At 49.9% G+C, this 26,508-nt stretch overlaps 1 protein-coding gene across 2 annotated transcripts in view; it reads right to left on the bottom strand.

Annotated features, from left to right (window-relative positions):
- The window catches only part of ADAM12 (ADAM metallopeptidase domain 12), a 383,818-nt gene that overhangs the window by 35,688 nt on the left and 321,622 nt on the right, over positions 1–26,508 (bottom strand). For both annotated transcript variants that reach the window (XR_010661569.1, XM_065923533.1), the window contains exons 13-18: positions 24,422–24,511; positions 22,706–22,901; positions 7,251–7,359; positions 6,944–7,142; positions 4,239–4,316; positions 1,344–1,452 (exon numbers count right to left, since the gene is read on the bottom strand). Coding sequence is in view for 1 of the 2 variants with exons in the window: in XM_065923533.1 (XP_065779605.1) it covers positions 1,344–1,452; positions 4,239–4,316; positions 6,944–7,142; positions 7,251–7,359; positions 22,706–22,901; positions 24,422–24,511 (781 nt within the window). In the remaining variant the exon portion in view is untranslated. The remainder of the gene's footprint in view (positions 1–1,343; positions 1,453–4,238; positions 4,317–6,943; positions 7,143–7,250; positions 7,360–22,705; positions 22,902–24,421; positions 24,512–26,508) is intronic.

The raw sequence follows: 26,508 nt of genomic DNA on the forward strand, positions 1-26,508 counted from the left end.
TGGGAGCAGTGCAGAGACTCGTCCACCTTCTGGTACGGGGATGACCAGAAGTTCCCTTCCCTTCCTCACGACACGACGCTGCTTCTCCAGGTGTGCCTGCGTGGAGGGTCTCTCCTACCTGGCCCTGCAGAGCAGTGTTATGTCTGTTGTCATGGAAACGCTGGCCAAGCCACGGATTCAACCCCGCCCATCACTGCGATGCATGACTTCCTCCGTCAGCCACTGACGGGGTGCCCTGGGGGCGCAGGTGGGTGCCAAGGTGGCAACGCAAGTGTGTTTGGACAATTCCTGCCCACCCGGCCCCTGACTTCCCAGCGGGGCTCATGGTGGGCTCTCTGCAGCACTGGACTTGCTGCTCCCACTTCAAAGGGGGCGTCACCCTGACCTGCCCCTTCACTGGCTGCCAATCTCTCGGAGAAGACGGTCCTGCACTAGGAGACCACTTATCATCTCTGGGGAGACAAGAACTGACGATCCCAGCGCAGCCGCCCTTCGGGGCCTCTACAGGGGTAGACCTCTGTCTCAGTCTTAGCTGTGTGACTCTGTGAAAGTTACTTAACTTCTCTGAGCTTCAGGTCCTTTGTATGTGAAAAAGAAGAAGAATGCCGACTTTTGTAAGGATTCAATTAATGCCTGCCAAACGTGAAGCCTGGTGCCCGCAGGGAACAGCAGCTCAGCAAAGGTGACTGCTGGGCTGGGACCAGTCCCTTCGTGAAGAGGATGGCATCTTTCTAGTAAGAGCTTTAAAAGGCACTTGACTTCACAGCTCTCGGCCTCAGTAAACAAGGCTGGCCTTGACCAAGCATTTGATCCTCCGACCACGAGGCGCACACCCTCTTCGCAGTCTGTGGTAGGATGACCTTAACTGAGAAAATGTCACAGGCTGTATGTGCTCAGTCGCTCAGTCATGTCCAACTCTTTGTGATCCTGTGGACTGTAGCCCGCCAGGCTCCACTGTCCATGGGTTTCTCCAGGTGAGAATACTGGAGTGGGTGCCCACTGCCTTCTCCAGGGGATCTTCCTGACCCAGAGATCAAACCTGCATCTCCTGCATTGGCAGGCGGATTCCTGACCACTAGCGCCAGCTGGGAAGCCCAGCAACCTCAGCCTCAGAGCAAAGCAGAGCAAGGAGTCTCTGCAAAGATCAGGGAAGGGCGAGAGAGGGTCTGGAAACAGGGGCCTCAGCCTGTGGGGTCCCCAGGTCCCCACTGGGTTTCCATCCGTGCACCCACCCGAGGGCTGGCGGGTCCTATGTGCTGCCTGCAATGGTCCCCCAAGGGCCTGGCTTCCCGCTGCCCCTCGGGAGCTCGGCCCACTCCCCGGGATGCACTGTCACCACTAACCTGCTTGCCGGACGGGGCCGCTGTCTGTGCTCCCTCCGAAGCCAAACCTGTCACAGAAGGGAGGCGCCCAGTGGGGCTCACAGTGGCAGTTCTTCCTGTTGTTGCACACCTTTCGGGCAGCGGGGGACAAAGACACCAAGAGGGAGGCAGGTTAGGACGTGCCTCCAATCTGGGGTGGCGCCAAGTCTCTGAGCCCTAACCGAGCCCCATAGTGAAGCAAAGGCCCTGTGGTCAGCACCCCGTGGTCAGCGCCCCCACCACATGGATGCAGCCAGAGTCTGGACACACCGCTGTGAAGATCCACCCTGCACCCAGCACTACACCAGCAAGTCAAGAGCCTGAGGCTGCAAATGTAACAGAATGTGCTGTTGTTACATCAGCAGCTGTTGAGAGAAAGATGGAGACCATCCGGAGCTGTTGAGAGAAGATGGAGACCATCCGGGCTCACCGGCTCCCTCCCACCTCTTTTTCTTCTCAATTTCCAGGTCCCTCTTTTTAGATCCAGGAAACCCTCCCAATCTGGCTGAGATGAGAAGACCTCTCAGTAGTGAGGAAGGGACCCCGCTGCTGGGACATGGAATCCATGCCCTTGGGCATCAAGGGTCTGACAACCCTGGGCACCTTCAGACAGGGCACTTGGGGAGGCTGGTGACTCGGGGTCCCCCAGCAGTCTGACAGCCAGGCCTCCTGCTCCCTGATGTCCACAAGGTACCGCCTCCCCAAGTTTGCTCTGATTCCCTCAGCAGTGGAGGTCTGGTCCCAGCTCCTACCCCTGAGTGGTGGACACAGCCAGCAGTGAACTGTGCCCTGGTGAAATAAGAGAATGATGGCTCTGATCCCATGGGAAAGGGCTGCCCAAGAAGGTGGGACGGGTGGTTTTGCTCTTGGTGGGTCCTGAGGATCCACAGAGGGGTCAACACTTGCTCATCCTGTGGCCCAGGGTGACTGATGGTGGCTGTTGCCACCTGTGATGATGTTCTACTTGTTACTGGTATGTATTGCTGTACATGGAACTGACTAGACTACTATAGGAACCAATGGAAAATGATTATGAAAACAAGAGGGAATCCTTTCTAGAAAAGACAATGAGACTGAATGCTTTGGGAATGCGGGATGATGGGTAAGGCCCTAGAAACAACTTTGGACAAATTTGGAATGGGAAGGACAACTGAAAAATGATCGGGAAAAGCTGCAAAAGAAGGGATTCCTCATTCAGGTTGCTCCTGGGTGTCTCAGTTTCCCTTGCACTTAGAGAAGCAAACAACACATCGTGGATGGCGTGCTTTGGGTGGTTCTGTGTAAGAAGTCAGGGCTGAGCTCCCATCCTGCAGGGTTCAGCCCCACGTCAAAATACTGCTGGATGGGGCCAAACACACACTTTTATGTTTTTAAGGCGCAAGAAATGTTTGGGGTGTATATCTCTTTTGTGATGTTTCCCAGGTTGTGATGAATCAACCATAGTCAACACATCAACAAACCCAGATGCTTCCAACAAGAAGGCCTAGTCAGGAAAGCCTGCGATAAGTGAGAAAGTACGTTTCTGTGAAGCTCACATGAAGCTGAGTTAACTGTCATTGGCACCGCCCAGGCTGCCTGGAGCCTGAGTGTCCTGCCGTTTCCCCAGACACCCTGCGGCTGGGGCGCCACCCCTGGGGTTCAGGCACCATCTCCTGCCGTGAACCACAGTCAGGGGCCTCTTGACGGCTTGTGGCAGAGAGATCATAGCCCCCTTCCCCCAGAGGGGCTGCTGGTGAGCCTGGCCTCACTAAGGGAAGGGTTGGGGTCTAGCGGTTACTTGTTCCCAAGTCACGGCAGCTGCTCAGCCCCCAGGGGATGTGGGCCTTTCCTCTCCAGTGTGTGGATGGGACGCCAGGGTGTGGATGGGACGCCAGTGTGTGGATGGGACGCCAGGGTGTGGATGTTGGAGGGTCAGGAGTCCGGGGTCCCTGATCCAGCATTGCTACTAACTGGCCACCTAAGCTTGGACGTGTCACTACGCCCACGTGGGTCTGGACTCCATCATCATCAGATAATGAGGTTGCACTAGATCATTCCTTCCAGCCATTAGGAAGAAGTCTACGATCCAATGAAGACATGAAAAGACCGCGTTTTACACTGACAGTCGGCCACGCTCACCACCAACAAACCCATCTGAGGTGACACTGCAATCCCTCACGGTTACAGCACAAAAGTAATCTTATGCAAACCTCCATAATTCTATGTTAGAATCATCAGCAAGTGTCTGCAAGTTTTAAAAATAGAATTTGGAGCACCATTTCTGCAGAAAAGGCTTCAGAAAAACAAATGAACCATTGGCATAGCTAATCAAGATTAATATGATTCCATTGGAAATAATTAAGCCCATCAGGAAAAATAAATTAGGTTTTGAACAATTAGAATCCTCCCCTCCCCCAAATCCTCTGAACTAAAACAACAAGCCTTCTTTAGTTGAAACCCGTTGCATGTGATTTCAAGAACATGTGGTCAATATGTGCTGTCTTGTTTATTTTAATTGCTTTTGGAAATATTTCAGTTCGGACACATATTCTGAATCTTGGTTGAAAGAGAGACAGCTCCATTTGAAACGCTAATGAAAAACTCTTCATGAAGGAAGGTTAGTGTTAAAATTACTTTGAAGATGACAAAGTCCTTTCAAAAAAATCCAGAATGTTAAAAGATAATTAGCACTCAATCTGATCTTCTTTGTTAAATAAAAACCCCATTTCTTACACCATGTAAAGGTCAAAGAAAATGAATGTCTTCAGAAGAAAATATTGAGGAGACACTGCTATATTCTTACAAAGTGATGGATGGTGAAAATACTTTACAAAGGAATGATTTAGTGCTGAGCTTCACTATGGGCTGAACTTAACTATGGGCGGTTCACCTACTTACCCCTCTGCCATGACACTGCACCGCACACTCGTGCACCCCGAAGACACTGACATTCTGACAGCGACGGTTCAGGCAGATCTGGGGAAGGAGGGAAGCACAGCAGACATCTGTGTCCGTCTACAAACACACACACACACATCTGTGTGTTAAAGAATAGAGGGGTGGATAAGGAAGGTGTGGGACACGTGCACAATGGGATACCGCTCAGCCATGAAAAGAATGAAACAGTGCCACGTGCAGCAGCAAGGATACACCTAGAAATCGTCATACTGAGTGAAGTCAGACAGAGAAAGACAGATATCTGCGCTGTCACTTATATGTGGAAACTGAGAAAAAAAACGGTACAAATGAATTTACCTACCAAACAGAAATAAGAGTCACAAATATAGAAAACAAACTATGGTTACCAGTAGGTAAGGGTGGGGGGAGCAATAATTGGGAGATTGGGATTGACATTACACACTACTATATATAAAACAGATAACAATAAGGACCTACTATATATATATATAAAACAGGGAACTCTACCCAATACTCTGTCATGGCCTATATGGAAAAAGAATCTAAAAAAGAGTGGATATAATGTATATGTATGACTGATTCACTTTGCTATACATCTGAAACTAACACAACATTGTAAATCGACTATACTCCAATAAAAATTAAAAAACAAAAAGAGAAAGCAAAGGAAAACTGCAGGAAGACCATCTTCCGGTTAACATGCACATGGCCTAATGATGCTCTCTGCCTTGGACATAGATTCTGATGGCTGCTTCCAAATGCAGCCCATTCCAAGACGCACATCAGTGTGGACACTATGGAAGCCTTCTATCTTCATGACATTTTATATGGTTTCGGTCAACTCTGAAATTATGGTAACTGATTTCCTCATGACTTTTGTTTGGAGCTTGCAACAAAATCTACATATTGCAGCATTTTTGTCCCCATTTTTTCTCTCCTATTAAAAGATCCAGAAGAGAACAAAACAGCCTAGTCCTTCACCTTGACCAATAGAGACTCAAAGACTCCAGGAACCCATGGTCTGATAAGCTTGCAAGGGAGATAGTAAAATACGAGAACTTTCCCCAAATACTGACTGACAAGCATTATTGTTGATGACATAAACCATCAACAGAAGTGCTCAGCAGAGGAGAACAGACGCTTCCCTTGTATTTATCAAGCCTCTGCAGAGGCAGTAATTTGCTAAATGATACTGGGTTGGTTGAAAGAATTTAGTCTCATTTCAAAGGTGCATAATATAGTCCAGACTCATGGGATCAGGCTCTTAATCTCCCATAAAATGTTACAAATTGGTGGAGTCAAAGGAAGAAAAGTCGAATTTTTAGATTACAGAAGCATTTTTAATCAAGTAGGACCTTCCTATGGGACATTCACCATCCGACCCCAGCAGCTTATCAAAGGCAAGATGAACGCCCTGCGAAAGAAGTGCTGGTCTGAGCGGCTCTCAGGACTGGTTGGGTCTTGGGCAAGGGGACTGGCACATTCCTGTTGATAAAAGAAACCCTCTGGGGTTGCAATGAGCACAGCAGGATCCTAGGCAGAATTACAGCGGATGGGTGCTGCCCTTCCCCAACCTATGGGCCAGGCTAAAAGATGGCTTTCAAAGAACCAGGGCTCTTCAGGAAGGAGATCAAAGCACATTTAATTTTGCACATGAAGTGAACAGCTCACTGATAAATTGAGTCCTTGGAATTTCAGTGTTCAGATGCACCTGGCCTTGGTTGTTCAAATCACCATTTAAATGGTGTCATTCTAATGTCAAGACTTGAATATAAACGAATGTGTGTGATTAAGGAGATACCCAGAATGTATAATGTGTTTCGCATATCATTCTGTTTCCTTAAGGATAATGCATTTATAAAGGCATATGAGGGAAGCGGGCGGGGTGGGGAGGAGGGAACTCCTGCCTTGGGGACCCAGCTGCAGGAGCTGGCTCAGCACCTTTCCTTTCTGCTCTGTGACCTCTGGTTAGTAATGGTTTCATATTCATTTTGAAAATGGGGCCCTAATCAAAGCATCTTCCTTTCTAAAAATGCTAATTATTAACTTGTGATCATTCATTCTGATGAGAAAGTTTAGTGGGAAAAAAAAAATCAATGTGGCAGGATGTGAAAATCTCAATTTGTTTTTTAAAATTATTGTGGACTTTATCCCTAACTTCCCTCCCCAAATATCTCAGTCTACCTTTCCCCCTTGTCTCCAAAGAACCCCCTTTGGCTTTAAGCTTAACCCATCTCCTCCCCTCTCCTGTCCCTCTGTGGGGGTCTCTGAAACTACATCTGACTTCCCATTCTGTCCAGGTGAGAACAAGTCCCCACTGTGCCAAAAACCCAGACCACATTTCCAAGAACAATATAATACGCTGCTGTGTTTCCTTCCAGAGTCATTTCCTGGCTGGAAACTCGCGTAACACCCAGAGTGTAGAAAAGACTTCTTAACACTGAAGGGCTGAGAAAACAAGCTCGATTTCCCCAAATCTGCATCTCAATGGTTGGACTAGGAGCTAGGATTTGTTTATTTATTTTTTTCCTTCTAGGTGCAAAGAACTGGATTTCAGAGGCAGCATTCTGAGAAGTGGATTTTGAAAAACCAACCATCCCCGTAACTCAGGTCTCGAACAGGACGTTTCTCAGGGGGTCCTTCCAGACTCACGTTTGTGACCCAAGGGAGCACGTGGGGCTTACTTTTCCGTCTGCACACTTTGTGCCGGCGAGCACGAGCCCTGGGTCCGGCAAGTCATCACCCAAGTACACGTGGGTCCCACGGCACAGAATCCGGCCTCCTTCCTGCAGGGGGATATTCGTTTCTATGGAAACGGCATTGGTACCGATGACGGGTCGGCTGGCACCTCCTTGACACTGGATTTTTCCACACTTAGCGTCTCTGGAAAGGCAAGAACAGACAGTCCTCAATGAGGGAAGTGCGGGAGCAGCCCAAAGGGATCTGGGAGGTTCCCAGGCGTGGCGTGGTCAGGACACGGGCCCTCGGTACCTCATCTCGCACTTGGCAAAGGAGCTCTTGGAATCTTTGCCGCAGTTGCCGTAAGGGTCACCTGCGGAGTTGACTCTCTCAAAGCAGATCCCGGGGGCGGGTTTAGCACCTGAAATGGAAGCAAAGCAGCACTCTCACCTCTGGCAACCGTCTGGGATCGTTTTCTCTGAACAGCACTTGTGGCTCTGTCGGTAAAGAATCTGCCTGCAGAGCGGGAGACTCGGGTTTGATCCCTGGGTTAGGAAGATCCCCTGGAGGAGGAAATGGCAACCCACTCCAGTATTCTTGCCTGGGACATCCCATGGCCAGAGGAGCCTGGCAAGTTACAGTCCATGGGGTCGCAAGAGTCGCACATGACTTAGTAGACAAAACCACCACCTGGATTTCTAAAGGGAAATGTGTTCCAGCGTCCAGAGAAATCTCACCTGGCATCCTGGCTGATGCCTGAGCCCACTCAGCTCACAGCAGAGCTTGCATTCCATCACTCCCTCTGCTCTGCGGGACCACAACATGTACAACCTCTCAGGAGGTGAGGTCCAGCTCTGGGACCAGACCCGACCCCACACCAAGGCGCTGACTGGCTGGCTGCGGTCAAGCAGGGAGGCTTGCTGTCTTGAACAACTCCCACACAATTCTGGCGAAAAAATGCAAGCTAAAGCAGGCTCCAAGGAATGATGACTAATGAGAAGAAGCAATGAGAGGGGCAGACAGAGAGAGAGAGAACGTGCAAGGCAGAGACTGCCTGCCTCGTTTGCAGCCCCACAAAGCTCCCTATTGGAGCAAGCACCGGCTTTGACGACTGCCTGCGTCTGTCAGGCAGAGACTGCCCTCAGAGGACATGAGATGTGAACCTCACAGTCCTTTAACACAGCAGGACAGAGCCCAGCAGAGCGGGAGGACGGAGCCAGAGAGCTCAGGAAATGGTCATTTTTAGCACATCTTCCGGCCAAGGAAAGTGAGAACATGTACCTGGGGTTTGCGTTGCTGAAGCTTTGCAGGGCTCTCGAGGGCTAGGCATAGTGGTATCTGTTGAGGGCTACGTGAGAAATTCAGGCAAATGTTCCCTGTTCTTCAGAATAAGCTGTGCCCTGTGCTGGGTCCTGGGCCCGCCATCCCTCCCACATGGGTGTCCTGTCTGGGACACATCCTCTCACGTCTGCCAGGATGCCAACTTCCCAGAGCCCAGCTACGCCTCCTGCCCTTCTCTATACCCTGCTCTGGGGAGGCGCCATCGCCTTCCAAGATGACCATGTCGTGATGGGCAACGCGCACTTTCTCCCAGGGATCAGATGGTGTTCTTATTACTAAAAAGTCCATCTCTCTTCAGCCTGATTCCTCATCAGACACATTCAGCATCCCATCAGAACAAACAGCAAACAGGCAGACAAATGAAAGAAAGCCCTTGTAGCAGTTGAGACCAGTTACGGGTTCAGCAATTGGTCTCTGCAGTAAGCCACCCCATCCTGGACCTCTCATTTTCCCATTCTCTGTTTTCTAAAATAAAAACAAAAACAAAAACAACACACATTTAAGAGAGGTCTCCCAAAGTCCTTCCAAAAGGCATTTACCTAAACTGAATACAAATGAGTCAGTCACGTCTGACTCTTTGCGACCCCATAGACTGTAGGCTGCCAGACTCCTCTCTCCATGGAATTTTCCAGGCAAGAATACTGGATGGAGTGGGTAACCATTCCCTTCTCTAGGGGATATTCCTGGCCCAGGGATTGAACTTGTGTCTCCTGCATTGTGGGCAGATTCTTTACCATCTGAGCCACTAGGGACACAATCTCTGTGCTAACCAGACTAAAAAATGGGCAATAACTGTTACATTTCTTCAAACTGGACGTTCAAATGGACAACAGGTATATCTCAACATCACCGCACATTAGGGAAATACAAATCAAAATAAGCTATCACCTCAGGCCAAATATGGTGGCTATAAAATTAAAAAAAAGATAACAAGTGTTAGTGAGGATGTGGAGAATGCTGGTGAGAATATAAACTGTCACTGCAAAAGACAGTATGGAGTTTCCTCAAAAAATTAAAAATAGAACTATCATACGACCATCAGTCCAACCTCTAGGTAAATATCCAAAGGAACTGCAATCAGGATCGCAAAGAGATACCTGAACTCTCACGTTCCCCGCAGCGTTATTCACAGGAGCCAAGACAGAAACAACTCAAGTTTCCACTGACGGATGAACAGATAAAGAAAATGTGGTAAGCATGTCTGCGTGCCTGCTCAGTCGCTTCAGCTGTGTCTGACTCTTTGCAACCCCGTGGACTGTAGCCTTCCAGGCTCCTCTGTCCATGGGGAACCTCCAGGCAAGAATACTGGAGTGGGTTGCCATGCCCTCCTCCAGGGGATCTTCCTGACCCAGGGATCAAACCTGTGTCTCCTGTGGCTCCTGCGTGGTAGTCAGGAGAGCCACCGAGGAAACCTCAAATATGTATACATGAACACCAGTCTTTAAACAGAAGGAAACTGCCATTTGTGACAATATGGACTAACCTGGAGGACAGTATGCTGAGGGGAAGAAGTCAGACACAGGAAGACAGATACCGCATGATCACAGAATCTAAGAGTTGAACCCACAGACACAGAGGGTCAGAAGGTCATTGCCAGGGGCTGCAGGGAGCAGGCAAGAGGGAGGTACTGTTGGTCCAAGGGTACAAAGCTTCAGTTTCGCAAAATGAGTTCATTCCAGAGACTGACTGTTCAGCATAGTGCCTATAGTTACTAACACTGTATTGTATATTTAAAAGTTTTCTAAGAGGGTAAATCTTATCTGTGCAGTGTTCTCATCACATACACATAAAAGTAAATTAAGAGGGTGGGAGGAATAGTTCAGAGGTGATGGACATGTTTACGGCATGGATTGTGGGCGTGATTTCAAAGTGTACGCTTATCTCTGAACCCATCAAGGTGTACACATTAAACATGCACAGCTTTTTGCATGCCAATCATCGCTCCATAAAATGCTTTAAAAAGTCTTTGTTTCCCACGGCACATCCCTTTCATTCGCCGGTTATTTTGATGCTGATGCATTCTATTCTGTCGTTTTGCTGTCACGGGAAATCTTTTTAGGCACCAGTGACCACTCACCCAAGAGTGAGTCTTCTGATTTTACTTTTTCCATTTGCTCAGTGGGTATATATTTAGGCTGTCCACAACCTAATTACCCATTCTGTTGCTTTTAAAAGTTCCTTTACCAGAATAAAAAAAGTAGAAGCAGGAAGTCATATCTTAGGACTAGTAATTAAACATGTGATAAATGTGGGCTTGTCTTTTCTTAAACCTGTGTTGTCAGTTGACCTCAATGAACCTCCTAAACCAGCAATGATTCATGAGTCCCAACGTGGATGCCCAGCTGAACTGTGAGATTCAAGATACGGCCAAGAGATTAAGAGGTCAGGAGTACTCAACCAGAAGAAAGAATGAAGTCATGCCCCTTGCAGCAATGTGGGTGGGCCTAGAGATGCTCATACTAAATGAAGTCAGAAAAAGGCAAATACCACTTATGTGTGACATCTAAAATATGCCACAAATGAAACTATCTGTGAAAGAGGAACAGACTCATAGGCATAGAGAACAGACTTGTGATGGCCCAGAGGGAGAGGAGTGGTGCGGTGGCGGGAGAGAGGGATTGGGAGTTCAGGGTGAGCTGATGCCGATTTCCTATAGAACGGATAAAAAATAGCTCCTACTGTATGGCACAGGAAACTGTATTTGATATCTTGTCATAAATCATGATGGAGAAGATGAAAAGAATGTCAATATACGTATAATTGAGTCACTTCGCTGTACAGCAGAAATTAACACAACACTGTAAATCAACTGTACTTCAATACGATAAATATTTAAAAAAAGAGGTCAGTAAGTAAACCATTTTTTCTGATGACTGATCTTTTGGGGAAACTGTTTCATATTTGTGCATTCACGAGATCTAAGAAAAACAAAAACAAATGTTGATCAAGTCTTGATTTCTTTGGGAAGGCCTCTTCATGTCTGATTTCTACAGTCAGTGGTTGTGCTGCAGGGCTGGAAGATCCAGGGCTTATCTGGTGTCAGCCCTGCAAGCCAGGAGACCCCGGTCACGTTATGGGGAACTCCTGAGACGCCGTTCCATTTGTACAATGAGGGCAAGGACATCATCTGTCCTGGAGTTTCAGTGAGGCCCCTAGGCTCTCAGTAAGCCTGTTTCTACTGAGGACAGCCACCAGACATGGCGAAGGAGATGGCTCGACCGCGGACGTTAAGGATGGCAGACACCTGAGGGGAGGAGAGCTCCTTGGAGCCGACCTCGTTTGCAACCCTTGCCACATTTGCAATGTTCCAAAAAGTAGTTCCGGATGGTGTCGGTAGAGGCTTCACGCCTGTTTCCTTCACAGAGGGTCATCCCTAGGGCCTAGCGCATCACAGGAAGCCAGTGCAGACTGTCGAATGATCGGGTGAGCAACTCCTGACCCCACCTTGGGAAATGAGGGGGAAGAAAGAGAATCTCCTCGATGGAAAATTTGGGAGACTTTGTACATACTTTGCATGTTAAATAAAAGTATAGTCATAGCTCAGTGAGAAATGGAATATTTCTCACCACATGAGTAAACAAAGGATGTCACAGTCATCAGTAGTTGCAGCCCCCACTGATGGTGAGCTGGTGAGCCCCAAGGGTACTCAGGATGTGAAAATACAGGATGCTGGCCCCAGACAGTTCAGTTCAGTCGCTCAGTCATGTCTGACTCTCTGTGACCCCCATGGACTGCAGCACACCAGGCTTCCCTGTCCATCACCAACTCCCGGAGCTTACTCAAACTCATGTCCATTGGGTCAGTGATGCCATCCAACAATCTCATCCTCCCCAGCAGCTGAGGTGCATATCCACGGAATCATTTCAATGAGCCCATTCTCTTACATCCTCCCATACATAGAAAAGCACGAAATCCCTCCACTCAAGATATCTGGCTTTCCTTTAATTAGCAATGATCTTCTGATACTTACACTACCTGCCCGTGGTTGAAAAACTTTTGTATAACCTGGATGCCCCTCCTCACCTCCTCAGAGCGGTTTTCTCAGGGTTACTTGAGATGCTGTCTCCCAGGCTTGAAAGTTCTAAAAATTCCCAGTGAATAAAGCATAATTCTCAACTCAGGTTGGGAACATTTTTAAAGTTGATATCAGGATGGATCAGTGGTCAAGAATCCACCTGCAATGCAAGGGATGCAGGAGATGCAGACTGGATCCCTGGGTCAGGAAGATCTCCCTGGAGAAGGAAATGGAAACCTACTCCAGTATTCTTGCCTGGGAAATCCTATGGACAGAAGAGCCTGGTGGGCTACAGCCCATGGAGTTGCAAAGAGTCAGACATGGCTGAGCACAGAACAGGGATCTCAGCTTCCCTCGACCCAATTCTTCTTCTCTTGTTTCAGTTCGTGGGGTTCCTGCTGCCCCGAGTCTGTGCCCCTTCTGGGCGCTCTCCCAGCCAGCCCGGGCTGCTCCTCCAGAAGTTCATATCAGCACACAGACTGAGGCCTCATTTTGAATGAGGCCGCAGGAGACCTCAAGCAAAGACACTGGAGTTTGATTTCCTTTCATTCCAGTGAATCCTGGGAACACAGGGCGTCTTCCCTTGGAATTCCTTTCCTCGCCCTTAAACCAACAGACGCAGTTTAAATGAATGGGGACACTCTGGATCCCCGACATGCGATCTGCTGGACACCCCACTGTCAGGTATTGTGCTGGAGGTGGCAGGCAGCAGAAGCCATTCCTGGTCCGGGAAGATCCCGCACGTCACGGAACAGCGAAGCCCCAGCACCACAGCTGCTGAGCTTCTGCCCTAGGGCCCGGGGACCACAGCACTGAAGCCCGTGTGCCCTGGATCCACGCTCTGCAACGAGAGAAGCCACAGTAAGAAGCCCGAGCACTGCAACCAGAGAGCAGCCCCGCCCGCAGCAACTAGGGAATAACCAGCACACCAACCAAGATCCAGCACAGTCACAAACTGAGGAACAAAGCCGGTGGGGTTTGACCTGCAGCAGCGATCCCGCTCCGGGATGAATTTGCCCAGTGACTCCAACAATGCAGCGTTCTAAAGGTTAACTTTCTGGCTCTTGCAAGAAACCAGTCACTGTCCGTTTCCAAAAGGTTCACTCACTTCAGCTCTTCTCCGGAACTCAAGGGAACAGGAGATGACAGGACACACCTCGCTGTTGATGCATGTCATCAACGGCGCACAGCCCGGACACTGTGGGCCACAACGTGCCAAAGGAAATTCAGTCCGGATGCGTAGCGGGCCATGATGTCACTGGCTACATGCAACCCGGGGATGGAGCGATCTCTCTGTGAAGTCAGAGATCAGAATGCACACCGGACCCTTTGTCACATACTCCAGCTTTTCATCTGGAGGATTAAGGGCAAGGACACTCTGATGGGTGATTCGTGGTCAAACTCGATGGACAAGATCTTTCGCATCTCCATCCTAAAGCACCTCGGGATTGAAAACGTTCATCAACTTTCATCTCATCAATACTCTGAAACTGCTGTTGTTTCAATGGAGTGGGGGAGGTGAGCGACAGAGGTCAGAGGAGGGTGGGGCAGAACCCTATTTATCACGCTGGTTCCCATCCAGTTGACTAACACTTCTTACCCTGAAGTCTCCACGTTGGGATGAGAAGCCTTGCCTGAGAAACATGGATGTTTAAAGACAAGGGGTTTACAGAGAAGGAGAAATATCATGTGACATCCCTTCTATGTGGAATCTAAAAAGAAATGATACAAATGAACTTACTTACAAACCAGAGAGAGACTCACAAACTTAAGAGAATGAAATGATGGTTGCCAAGGCGAAGGATAGTTAGGGAGTTTGGGATGGACATGTACACACTGCTGTATTTAAAATGGATAACCGACAAGGACCTACATAAAGCACAGGAAGCTCTAACTCAACGTTATGAGGCAGCCCTGGGAGGGAGGGGGATCTGGGGGAAAAAGTCACACATGTGTATGTGTGACTGAATCCCCTAGCCGTTCAGATTTGTGATCACAAATGATCACAACATTGGTCATCGGCTGCACCCCAACACAAAATAAAAAGCTCAATAAAAAAACAAACAAACAAAAAGACCAAAGAGTTTAATAAATGAAACTTAAAATAAATGAAAAAGTATATAAGCAGCTGAAACTTGATCCAGATCACAGAATACTCCATTGCTGTCTCACCTCCGATCTCAGGCTGTAGGACAGTGTCCCGTGGGGTTTGGGGCCGCCTCCTGAGGCCAGCACGCCCCCAGCTAGAGGTGGGGGCTGCTCAGTCCCCACTGAGCAGTTTCCTCCACTGGTTTGGAGCAACCATAGAGATTTGTGAAAAGGAATTGCAGAAAAGGAGACTTGTGAAATGGTTTGTTTGGTCTAACATCTCTCTCATATCCCTTTTTCTAGGAACGGAAACCCCTTGTCTTACAGAAAAATTCACTTTTTATGGTTCAAGTAGGGCTAACATTCCCAACCAATGTCAAAAGGATGGGCATGAGATTCAAGTCTGGCCCCTGAGACTGCTCCATGTCACCAGCAATAAGTTGAGGTCAGTGATGGATATAGGACCAAAGCCAGGACATCAGCATCTTCCTTGGAAGCTGACTGCTGGAGCCGGCTGGACGAGGGGCCTGGGCTGCTCTGCTCCTGGGACCGCTGGCTGTGCCCTTCAGGGTCTCCCCCAGTACCACTCTCCCTTGAGCCTGGGGACCCTCCACTCTCACTCACCCTGGAGGGCCGTCCCTACCTCCCATCCATCACATATGCCTCTTGCAATGGTTGGAGTCTCTGGTCTCACTGTAAAACCCCCTGTGGATTGAGAAGGTGCCTCTGGCCTGCACAGAGCCAAGTGTGTCCCAAGAATGAATGAGTGAAAACCAGAGGGAACCCAATTCAGGGAAAGCACATCCTGTCTCTACTCCCCTCCCTATAGGAAGTCAGTTGTGGTTCCCACAGAACAAAGCATCTTGGGTAAATACACAGCTTCCTGGCCTGCCTTGTCTGGGTCTTCACTTACTCATTTACATCGAATGACGTATTACCATGCTGCCTTCCCTGATAGCTCAGTTGGTAAAGAAGTGGCCTGCAATGCCGGAGACCCCGGTTCAATTCCTGGGTCAGGAAGATTCACTGCAGAAGGGATAGGCTACCCACTCCAGCATTCTTGGGCTTCCCCGGTGGTTCAGCTGGCAAAGAATCTGCCCACAATACAGCAGACCTAGGTTCGATCCCTAGTCCAGTATTCTTGAGCTTCCCTGGTAGCTCAGCTGGCAAAGAATCTACCCGCAATACAGCAGACCTAGGTTCGATCCCTGGGGTGTGAAGATCCCCTGGAGAAGGGAAAGGAAAGGTTACCCACTCCAGTATTCTTGGGCTTCCCTGGTAGCTCAGCTGGTAAAGAATCTGCCTGCAGTGCGGGAGACCTGGGTTCCATCCCTGGGTTGGGAAGATCCCCTGGAGAAGGGAAAGGCTACCCATTTCAGTATTCTGGCCTTGAGAATTCCATGGACATCCTTGGGGGTCTCAAACAGTCAGACACAACTGAGTGACTTCCACTTTCATCTCTTTCACTTAAGAGGAAAGAAGATATAAAGTCCCAAAAAGACATTTCACTTTCTGGAAAGGAAAACTGTCATTCCTTCAACATTTAGACACAGTTAAAAAAAAATCCTGTAAGCAAGGAAACCAGAAAGGGGGCTCCATGCTGACCTCGGGAGCAGAGACAACGTTTATAATTAAAGAAAAGCATCATTATAGGAAACAGACTAGAAGATGCAAACCAAGAGAAACTCCCCGAGCACCCTGGCCGTCAGGACCTACAGACCCCGGGAAGGACAGTCAAGAGAGTGGAACCAGCCAGCCGGTATCTTAGAGACAGAAGGGTCAATAATTTAAAATGTGTAAATGACTTCTATCTGCTAGTAAGATGTTATAAACGTACAGATCCGACTTCAAAGTTGCTGCACCTAAAGATGTCTGTCTTCATGAAGATGAGAGACTTCATATCTGTCTCATGAAAAAAAGTGGCAGGTTTTCTTATCACTACTATATAACATCAATTTACAGCCTTTGAATATTTAATAATGGAACACTTAGATGTTCTGCTATTATCAAAAGATGAAATTTACCCTTTCAGAGGAAATTTTGACATCATCCTGTATTTTATCATTCTACAAGAAGTGATGGAGTTTAATTACCAGGTTTATCTTCAGAGTGATATAACCTGTGATTTGGAAGTTTCTGATGTCATTATGTCTTTTGAAAGAGAGATGATGACATCTTGTATTAAGCCCACAATTTGTGTGATCTAATTTTTCCTTAGGGTTTTCCTTTGTGGCTCAGGGGTAAAGAATCTGCCTGCCAATGCAGGTTTAATCTGTGGACTGGGAAGATCCCTTGCAGAAGGAAATGGCAACCCACTCCAGTATTCTTGCCTGGGAAGGAGCCTGGTGGTGGATCATAGTCCATAGGGTCGCCAAAGAGTCAGACACAACTTAGCGACTAAATAACAACATTTCCTTAAAATGACTCTGTTATGCAAATGCAGGTCCCCAATTCAGTTGCGCCGGCTCCTCCTCCCGTCACTAACATCCCAGCCCCTGTTGCTAATGTCCACAAAGGCATCTTCACAAGTGACCGCAGCCTGCTTGTCCTTCTCACAGTCCTCCCTCTGTTTCTCTTCTCCACACTGACCTTTACGTCCCTGGAAAAACAGAGCCCCAGCAAATACATTGTGTCATTTCCTTCTTGTGCAAGGGAACAACAAAAAAAGAGACTTTCCTGCCTCCTAAACACTATGACTCTTGGCAAAGATCGCTCTTCGTCCCATCTGTAGCCACCTGACCTGTGGATGTTCGGAAACATACTGTCCCAGGTGTGTCGTCATAAAGAAACTCATCTAAACCAGCCTTGCCGGGCTACCCTGGTGGCGCAGTGCTAAAGAATTCACCGGCATGGGTTCCATTCCTGGTCCGGGAAGATCCTGCCTGCTGCGGAACAACGAAGCCCCTGCACCACAACTGCCGAGCTTGTGCCCTAGACCCCGGGGCCACAATTACTGAACATACGCACCACAGTATTGCAGGCTGTGTGCCCTGGAGCCCACGCTCTGCAGCAAGAGAAGCCACCACAATAAGAAGCCCGAGCACCGCAACCAGAGAGCAGCCCCGCCCGCAGCAACTCGAGAAGAGCCGGCACAACCACCAATATCCAGCACAGCCACAAATAAAATAAATTAAAAAAGTAAAAATAAACCAGCCTTGCAGATAAACACTGCAAAGGCACAGGGCCCGTAAAAATCTTCCGACCAGCTCACACCACATCAATCAGGTGACGCTATTTTCTGGTGAGTGATAAGATAGATAAAACTAAGATAATTTCAGGATTTCCTTGATGCAGATTGTTTGTGACTCTAGACACACAGTTATCTGCAAGATTAATTTCCAAGTAACGTTTTCAGTTATCATGCTAGTGGTTCAGATAAACAACACTGGCAAAAGTAAATTTTCTGCCTGAAGAAACATATCCAGCTGCATTTCAGAAGGAAATGTTTAAGGTCATGTCGCATTGACAGAAAATCTTTGTGGCTATTAAGCCTGAAGCGGACAGAGGGCTAAATACAAGGTCCGGTTTGAGCTGCAGGTAACATTTACGATAAAGTCTTTAGATGCAAGATTTGTGGGAGAAACATCAGTGGGGGAAAAAATGTCAATTCCAAGCCGACAAGACTACCATCAACAATAATCATCAGAAAAGCAAGCAGATGAACAACCCTTACAAAAAGTATTCTAAAACTATACTACTTTGCTAGCTAGGAGTTGCAGGCATATGTTTTGAATTTTCTATCATTTTATTTGTAGAAAGATTTGGAAGCAGGATTATTTTATTGAAATATAAGGCTGGATTGAGAAACATCCCTCTCAAAAGGGAATTAGTCAGCTGGGAGGAAGGGCTTCTTTCGGTCAGTGTTTGGGTAGCCAGATCTGGGGAGTGAGTAACTGATGATTTCCTGAATGTAACAGATGATGCTGGCCAGGTTACTTGGATGCCAGCGGCAGGGGCCAGCAGAGCAAGTGCCCTAGATTTCTGAGTCACTGGACTTCCTGTGACTTCCTGGGGGCTGAAAGTAACCCCAAAGCACACATGGTCCCGATTCCAGAGCATTTGATAAAGGCTGGGAAATGAAAGACTATATCCTGAACTCACTGCATCCTTGACAGTAAGTTTTCCGCTTCTGAATCATGGAAAGTTAATGCAAACCGACCACAGGAACACAGCAACATACTGCTCTCTGCCTGCTGCAGCTAGCTGGCCGGGACCTGGCAGAGGAAGTGACCTCTGTTCCCCGGAACTGTGACGGTCACATCCTGACTGTACTGCAGGTCCCAGGCGGGAGTGCACTGGGGCTGTGGGAAGCGTGACCCTCTGGCAAGGCCAGGGCTCTTGGTCAGCAACTCACAAGAGCAGGACATGGTTGAATAGTTATCGAATGAGAGTACGGGGTGGGAGACAGGGCTCTCTGTTCTCCAAGTCACAGCCCAAGCTCTGGATAAGCAGAAGAGCCTGTGGCTCCCCTGGGATGGGCCCCTGCTCCTGTGCACCTCGGCCCCTGATGTTCTGGACACAGGAATTCCCTTCCTCTCCTACCCTGGCGATGACTACTCCAGGGCAACCTTGTTTAGGATCCTTCCTGCTCTTACCACCACCCCCTCCAACCCTGCCCCAGGCTGAGCCCAAGTCCCTCCTCTTTTCCCACCAGATCATGGCCTTCCCCACAGCCCCAGGCACTGTGTAAGCTGCAAGCTACTGCACGCTACTATATACGTGTAATATATTCATAGACATGAAATAGACAAGTTACAGTAGAGGACAACAAAATACCCACGAAGTAGGCGTATTACTCTCCCCATTTTACACACGAGGCACAAGAAGGGTGAGTAACTTGCTGAAGGTCACCTTTTTAGAAAGTGGTCCATTCAATGCCTCTGGACCCCCAAGAGAGCCTTACATCCTAATCCTTGAACCCTGTGACTATGCGACCTAACTCGGCAGAAGGGACTTTGAGGATGTGGTTATGAAATCGAGATGGGAAATGATGCTGGGCAACCTGGATGGTCCAATATAATCCCAAGGGTCATTGTAAGAGGGAGGCAGAGGATCAAAGTCAGAGACAGAGATCTGACCACAGAAGCGGAAGTCACAGAGACAGAGATTTGAAGATTCTGTACTGCTGGCTTTGAAGGTGGATGAAGGGGCCATGAGCCAAGAATCGCAGGCAGCCCCTCAAAGCTGGAAAAGGCCAGCCAACAGATGCTCCCCCAGAGCCTCTGAAGGTAACACTTCCCTGCCAGCATCTTGATTTTAGGACTTCTGACCCCAGGAACTAGAAGATGATAAACGCGTGGTGTCATCAGCCGCTGTGAAAGCAGACACAGGAAGCTCACCCAAAGCCCTTGAACTGGAGAGCGAGGCCGTCACATTGATATAAGGAAAGGAACACCCCACATTAGCAAAGCGGTGGTTGACGGTGCTTTTAAGAAACCCCCTACTTCAGAGAGCCCCTGCTGCTTCTGGAACCAAGTTCTCTATGCTCCTGTGGATGTCAGTGCGATGACTGGAAGTACTAAGAAGGTCAAGAGAGATGGGTCCCAAGAAGCCACCAGGCTGGAGGACTCCCCCAACCGAGTCCCCACATTGGTTGTTTCCAGGGACTGGGCGCTTCTGACGCCAGAGATGGGCAGTCTGTGTGCCACGCCCCTCAGAGCAAGCCCCCCTGTTGCTGGGCAAGGGCCTCCTCCATCACCAGGGTGAGTGGGTGGGGAGAGAAAGGGCCAGCCTGGACCCTGGGGCGCCAGGCCCCACCCTCGCTCACAAGGATGTGGTGGGTCCAAGCAGGTCACTCCCTACTGCTTCTGCTCTTGAAAAGCTCAGTCTGTGAGTCACGCCGTCAAGTCTGTTCGCCTGTCTGCCCCTCTCTCTCTGGTCAGGCAGCTCAAGAAGGACCAATCAGATGAGAATAATGAACACCAGCCTCAGTCACTATGAATCACAGGCCCGCAGCCAGCTGAGTCACTTGGTGGCAGGGCTCAGAGAGCCGCGGGGCTCCGTCTGAGCTCACCCTGGAGCCGGGGCCAGACGCTCTAAGTCAGCAGGGCACGGAAGGCCACGCTTCGCTCCAACAGCTCCGAGTGCTGTGTGTGCTCTGGCCACGGGACGCTCCTTGGAAGGGAGCACTGCAACTAAGCCCCCTGTAACTCAAGACGGGGAGATTACCGACTCCGGGGAGAGGCTGGGCAGGGACGGCCACTAGGGACGCTTCGGGCCACAAAGGTTTGGCCTGGGGCAGCAGCGCTGATGCAAAGTGACCCCACTCGGCTAAGAGGTGTCTGGTCACTCAGCCGTTCAGAGCCCGAACAACCGCGTGACATGTAGACAGTGAGGGCCTCCTTGGCGCTTGTCACGGGGAAGCGTTTGAAGCTGTGAGTCCTTCCTTGCCTGGAGGCCCTCCTGCCCAGCTGGGGAGGAGGTCTGGGTGCTGGTCGGGTTCCAGAGCCCAAGCACTAAGGCTCCGGGCACCACCACTTCCTCTTTCTACCCACCCGAGTTCATCAGCTGACTCATTTGAAAAGACCCTGATGCTGGGAAAGATTGAGGGCAGGAAGAGAAGGGGGCGACAGAGGATGAGATGGTTGGATGGCATCACCGACTCGATGGACATGGGTTTGAGCAAACTCAAGGAGATCGTGAAGGACAGGGGAGCCTGGCAGGCTACAGTCCACTGGGTCGCAGAGTCAGATGCGACTTAGTGACGGAACAAGAGGCTCATCAGCGAAGCCCGAGGCCTCGGAAGCACCCTCCAGAGAGCAAGATACATGGAGGCACGGTGAACCCCTTGTTGCAGCGTCCGGGCTGCGCTCTCTTCTCCGTCAGAAGGTCCCCCGTGCGCGGGAGCAGGGGCTTGGTTGTGGGGTGGTGGCGGTGGGCTCCATGAGAACCCCCCAGTCCTAAGCAGGGTCCACTCTGTCCTCCACGCTCGGGCCACTGCTCCCACATCATGCTTCAAACCCAGGCTCCGAGGTCCAGTCACTGTTGTTTGCCCTTATCACTGCTAAACCCCAAATCCACCACCAAAGTCGGACAGAGGCCCGCATCGGCTCTCTCCCCACTACAGGGCCCGAGCTGGCCGGGCCCCCTGCCTGGGCCTGACGGACCACAGTGGCTTTGCCACAGCTGGGGCCTCGGCCAGAACCGAGGCCGCCCTGCAGCCAGCGGGAAGGGGCAGAAGACAGACAAGATCGCTGGGACGCGGTCTTGGAAAATACCCGCTGTGGGACTCACTGTCAGAATCCTGGACGCAGGAACAAGGGGCCAACGCCGGGGTGATGGGACCCTGCTCTGGGCCACCCTGCCCGAGGCCCTCCCGAGGCCCCAGAAGACGGCGCAACGGAGGAGAGACACACAGGGGATGGGTCCTGCCCCCTTTCACTTCCGAGCATCCGTTTGATGTTAGAGCTTCTGTGGAACTTGGGTTCGAGGCCTGGCTCTTCAGGGTGATGGCCCAGCGTGGGAACTCCGGGCTGGGCTCTGGGTCACAATCCCAGCCTCGCGACCTTGGGAAATGACTTCCGGCCCCTGAGTCTGAGCTTCTGCCTTCCGTAAGGCTGCGGTCATTGTCTCCACCTCAGGAGTCCTGTCCTGGGAGGGTTACGCAAACCAGGCTGAGCCCGGGTCCAGCGGTCCATGGGCAGGAAGTGATGAACCGTCGGGACCTGACCACACAGAGGCCGCTTCCTGGCCACCTTCCCACCTGGGTGCTTTTTTTCTGGGACACATGCCTCTGTCACTCTGCTTTCAGAACAAAAAGGCATTCAAGGCCCTTGAACACCTGTCTCCACGCTCTTCCTCTGGCGCCCAGGCCTCCCACGCTGGGCCCTCCCTCTGAACATCCTTCCCCGTCACAGACTCACGCATCAGCTCGGCTCTGGCCACCCCCTCACCCCTCGCCCCCTGGCTGCACCGTCGTCCTCTCCGGCGCCCTCTGCCCGCGGCTGGGGCTGTCACTCAAGCGCCAAGAAGGACTTGCACACAATCAGGGGTGCGGGCGGGGATGTTCTCCCGTCTGTCTGCCCGGCTCCCTGTTAAGCCGTCTGAGGGCAGTGGTCCCGGCTGATTCGGCCCCGTCTCCCCAAGGGCACCCGGCAGGTGCTCATGCGTCTCTGGCCAGACCATTCTGCTGTGCCTCGGGGCGGGCTCCGGACAGCACCCGCTTTTGTGCGCCCTGTGCCCGGCAGGCCCCGCTCCCACCACAAAGCCCGTCGCTTCAGCCCAACGGAAGGAAGGTTCTGGACAGCGCGCTCCGGGAGGGATGCTCATGGAAACAGAGGGCGGGCTTCGCAGCCTCAGCCCCCAGGTTGGGGGGGCCACGAACCTGGTCCCCAGAGGGTGACGCACTGCTGCTCGTGGGTCTGGCAGATGCCGTTGTAGCAGTAGCCATCCACCCCCTGGCACGGGTGCCCATCGTGCAGGTACACGTTGGCTGGGCAGTGAGGACTGGCCCCCGTGCAGAACTCCGGGAGGTCGCAGGCGTTGCTGGGGTCCCTGCACGCGGTTCCCGCCGGCTTCAGCTGCAAGGACAGGGCGGGTTATAAGCACGTGACTGCAGGAAAGGGGGAAGCGTGGTCCTAGTAACACTCCGGGTAGATGGGAGCAGGGTCACCCTCGTGAAGCCTCATGTAGATGGGTGCAGACTTCAAAGGAAGTTCCCTTTACTGAAGGGAGAGCTCATTAAGTAAAGAGTCTCCCTCTAGGCTTTGGGGTTCACCTTTCCACTGTGGGGTGGTGGGGGCAACTAAGGTGCAGCTCTTTTTAATTTCCTGCAACATCAGGGTTTCCTGGTGAGCAGATAAGCTGGCTGCTGGCCCCTGGGCCTTGGAGGAGGCGGGGAGTGGGGTGCTGCCCGACGGACCCATCGATTCTTAAGAACAAGATCTCTGGTCACCAACACCATCACTTGTTTTAAGATGACATTTGCACTTAAAGTGTTCACTTTTGTGGGCAAGATGGCAAAAATCATTCCAAGGGCATACTTGCAACAGTAATTTTACTTTGCTATCAAATCACAGAGCTGGAAGCTTGTCTGTAGGACTTTACAGGGGCAGGGAGAGAAGCAGTAAACCAAAGGAGCCACACAGGATGTTAGGAACCATCCAAACGATGCCTCTGCTTTTTGAGGTTGAGGAGCATATGGTTCAGGGTGGCTTGTCTGGCATTATACAGCCAGTGACCAGCCCCGCCTCAAAGCCCCCTCTCCAGGGACTTCCACCACCAGCAGCTGCAAGCCAGGGGTGCCAGCTTCTTTAACATCCCCATAAGCTAATCACAGGAAAGGGGTGAAGGATACTTTAAGCTGAACGTAAAATGTCACAATGTACTTTGGAAACACTGCGGTCTGCCTGGGTGGCTAAGAGGGAGTTTCCTGCAAGCAGAAGGTCAAGATCAATTGCTTAATTAAAAGCAAATAAAACTCTACTCTTGGAAGATCTGAATCAAACGCTCAGACTCCAACTCTGCCAGATCTCAGCTCTGAACAGTGAGACTAACGATGGAACTGCCAACACGATCGCAGTCCGGGTGGCAGAAAACGGCAGAGTCTAAAGCTGCCAACTTGGCTGGATTGGGTCAGCCAGCACCTTCTGCCGGGGGTCGTCAAGAGCAAGATGTTGAGGTTGTGGAGAAGCCAAGTCCCTGGAGAACAACCCGCCCAGCGCCTCAGCCAGCAGGCAGACATTCTTGGGATGGAGCAGAGGGACCTGATGTGAGTCCTCCCTGAGAGAGGGGGATCTGGTTCTCGAAGACTTCCTCCAACAGCACGACCAGAACAGTTAATGGGCAGCCTGAGTTTTTTGGTCCCGTTCCTTTCCAGCTCATAAATAATAATCTTTTTGCAGATGACTTAGCATTAAAATGTGCATTTCACACAAAGATTAGGAGATCATAAAAGTAGGAGGTAGAGTACCAACTTGCATGATAAGGGCCACAGTTCTCCAGCAATGAGCGCTGGGAAGTCACCCTGCCCTGTAGCTCGCCCTGCAACGGTGCGGAACCCGCAGAACCCCTGGGGGACCTTGGGAGCAGGAGGACTCACCCGGCAGTTTTCACAGCACAGTCCGTGCGCGCAGACAGCGTCTGGCTTCAGGGTACAGGTGGTGGCGTTGCAGCAGAGATTCTGACATTCCTGGAGATGGGAACAGGTTTGACAGGGTCACAGGGGGCCACTGCTCACCAGAAGCAAAGGTCGCACCGTCAGTGACTGTAAGGGGAAGAAAGAACCCGAGGGCCTGGATCCCGAGCTGAAAACCAGCCTGACCGAGGACTAGCTTCCTCTGGAAGAAAGCAGAGTTTCTGATAAGTGTTTATGAACTGCCTGGGAGTGCGCGTCCCTGGGAAAAGTCAGCAGCACTCAAGCATCTTTCACGATGGCGTGAGGGACTGGGACAGAAGGCTGGCTGGCTCCAGAGGCCATTCGCATTGGTAGCGGGTGGGGCCATGTGTATGTCTGTGATGACCGCGGGCCTCGATGCAGGGACCGGGATAAGGATCACTGGAGCCCTTTGAACGTGTTTAAAAATCTCCATAGATGTGTACAAACTTAACTCTTCAAAGACCGATCCAGAGTTTAACCTAGAGCACAGTGGCAGAAAATAAAGTCAAAATAGTTGTGTTTGAACCACAGCAGTCTAGCCTTAAGCCGCAGCTGAGACTTTTGGTCAGCAGAGGGAGGGTGTCTCACCCACCAAGACACTCCCCAGGTCAGAACACCACCTTAGAATGAGCAAGAGACCGGAAGGAGGTCTGTGGGCTGTGCGCATAGATTTGCAAGGGATTTAAACAGATCAAATAGTAGATGGATGGTCCTCTCTGAAATAAACGCAACAGAGGAAGTGAGCTCCTGTGTTACGCTGCATTTCACAGGTACTCAATTTTTTCTAGCATAAAGAAACAAGAGGCTATAGTTTTGCTTAGTTCTCAACAGAAGGCCTGCACATATCTATTCAGTGTATTTTTGACATCGTGTCCTTTAGGACATTCTGGTAACTTGGAGTTGACACATTTTAGAAGAAATTGAATTGCCATTAGAAAGAGGAGTTCCACAGTCTTCAGAATTGAACTGACCAATGTCCTTTTATTTTCTCTTATATAGGGTGTGTGCTGAAGAATTTATATATTATTGGCTACAGGCCCATCACATACTATTTTCATAGTGTAACAGTTTACTTCCCAAAGCATTTCCCATGAATGAATTTATCATCAGTATCATAAATGCAATGAATAAAATGTTGATAATCCAGAAGAATTATGGCTCAACCAGGATATCTCAAGTGTATCCAGTGTAAAACTCTATGAATGATGTTCCCAGTGACTGCTCACTCCTATTACACATACACCCACATATTCAATTTTAAATTTGCTCAAGGACTTTATAAACATCCAGAGTGTGTAATATATACAGGAAGAGAAAACTGCCAACCAGAAGCCAACACTGTAACTTTCAAGACAGTAAGGATTTCTAACTCATGGATTTACAGTCCTAAAACATTCGGGAACTTGTTGTGTTTTTATAAACAGAGTCCATCAGTGGTACTCCTGATCAGTGCCATCACACGTATAGTGATGCCGTCTGTACGTATAGTCTAAATGGCTCTTCTGATGACACATGGGTCAATGACACATTACAGACTTCCTTGCACTTCTAAGGTATATCAGTCATCCTAAAACTGGTTTGTAAGATCCTTTAAGAACCAGGTCCCAAGCCCCGCCCCCCCCCCCCCATGAAACTACTAAATAATATACACAGATGTTCAAATGGAAATGAAGCCAAGTAGCATGGTTTTGACTTCAAAAGGGATTGATAATGTGAGCAAGATAACTAAGTTTAAAAGATATTTGCAAGCTACTGGCATGCAATTGACTTTAAACAAGGAGATAAGGCTGCGTTTTCAACCCTATTAGCTTGGAAGAATGAGCGAGTTGTCAGAATACCCTTATGGTGGATATAAATCTAATGTCCTGGACTCAAGGCTTCAGCACTCACTTGCCTTTTAACTACCCAGAATCTATTTCTTCTGCAGAACTCTGTTTATCAGAAGGGACAAATGCTGCATCCATTGATGCAGCTATTATTTTAGTATTCAATAGAGAAGTTCAACAGAGTCGACAAACACTCAGCCTCTC

Source organism: Muntiacus reevesi, chromosome 2 (genome assembly GCF_963930625.1).
Source record: "Muntiacus reevesi chromosome 2, mMunRee1.1, whole genome shotgun sequence".
In the NCBI taxonomy this organism is placed as follows: domain Eukaryota; kingdom Metazoa; phylum Chordata; class Mammalia; order Artiodactyla; family Cervidae; genus Muntiacus; species Muntiacus reevesi.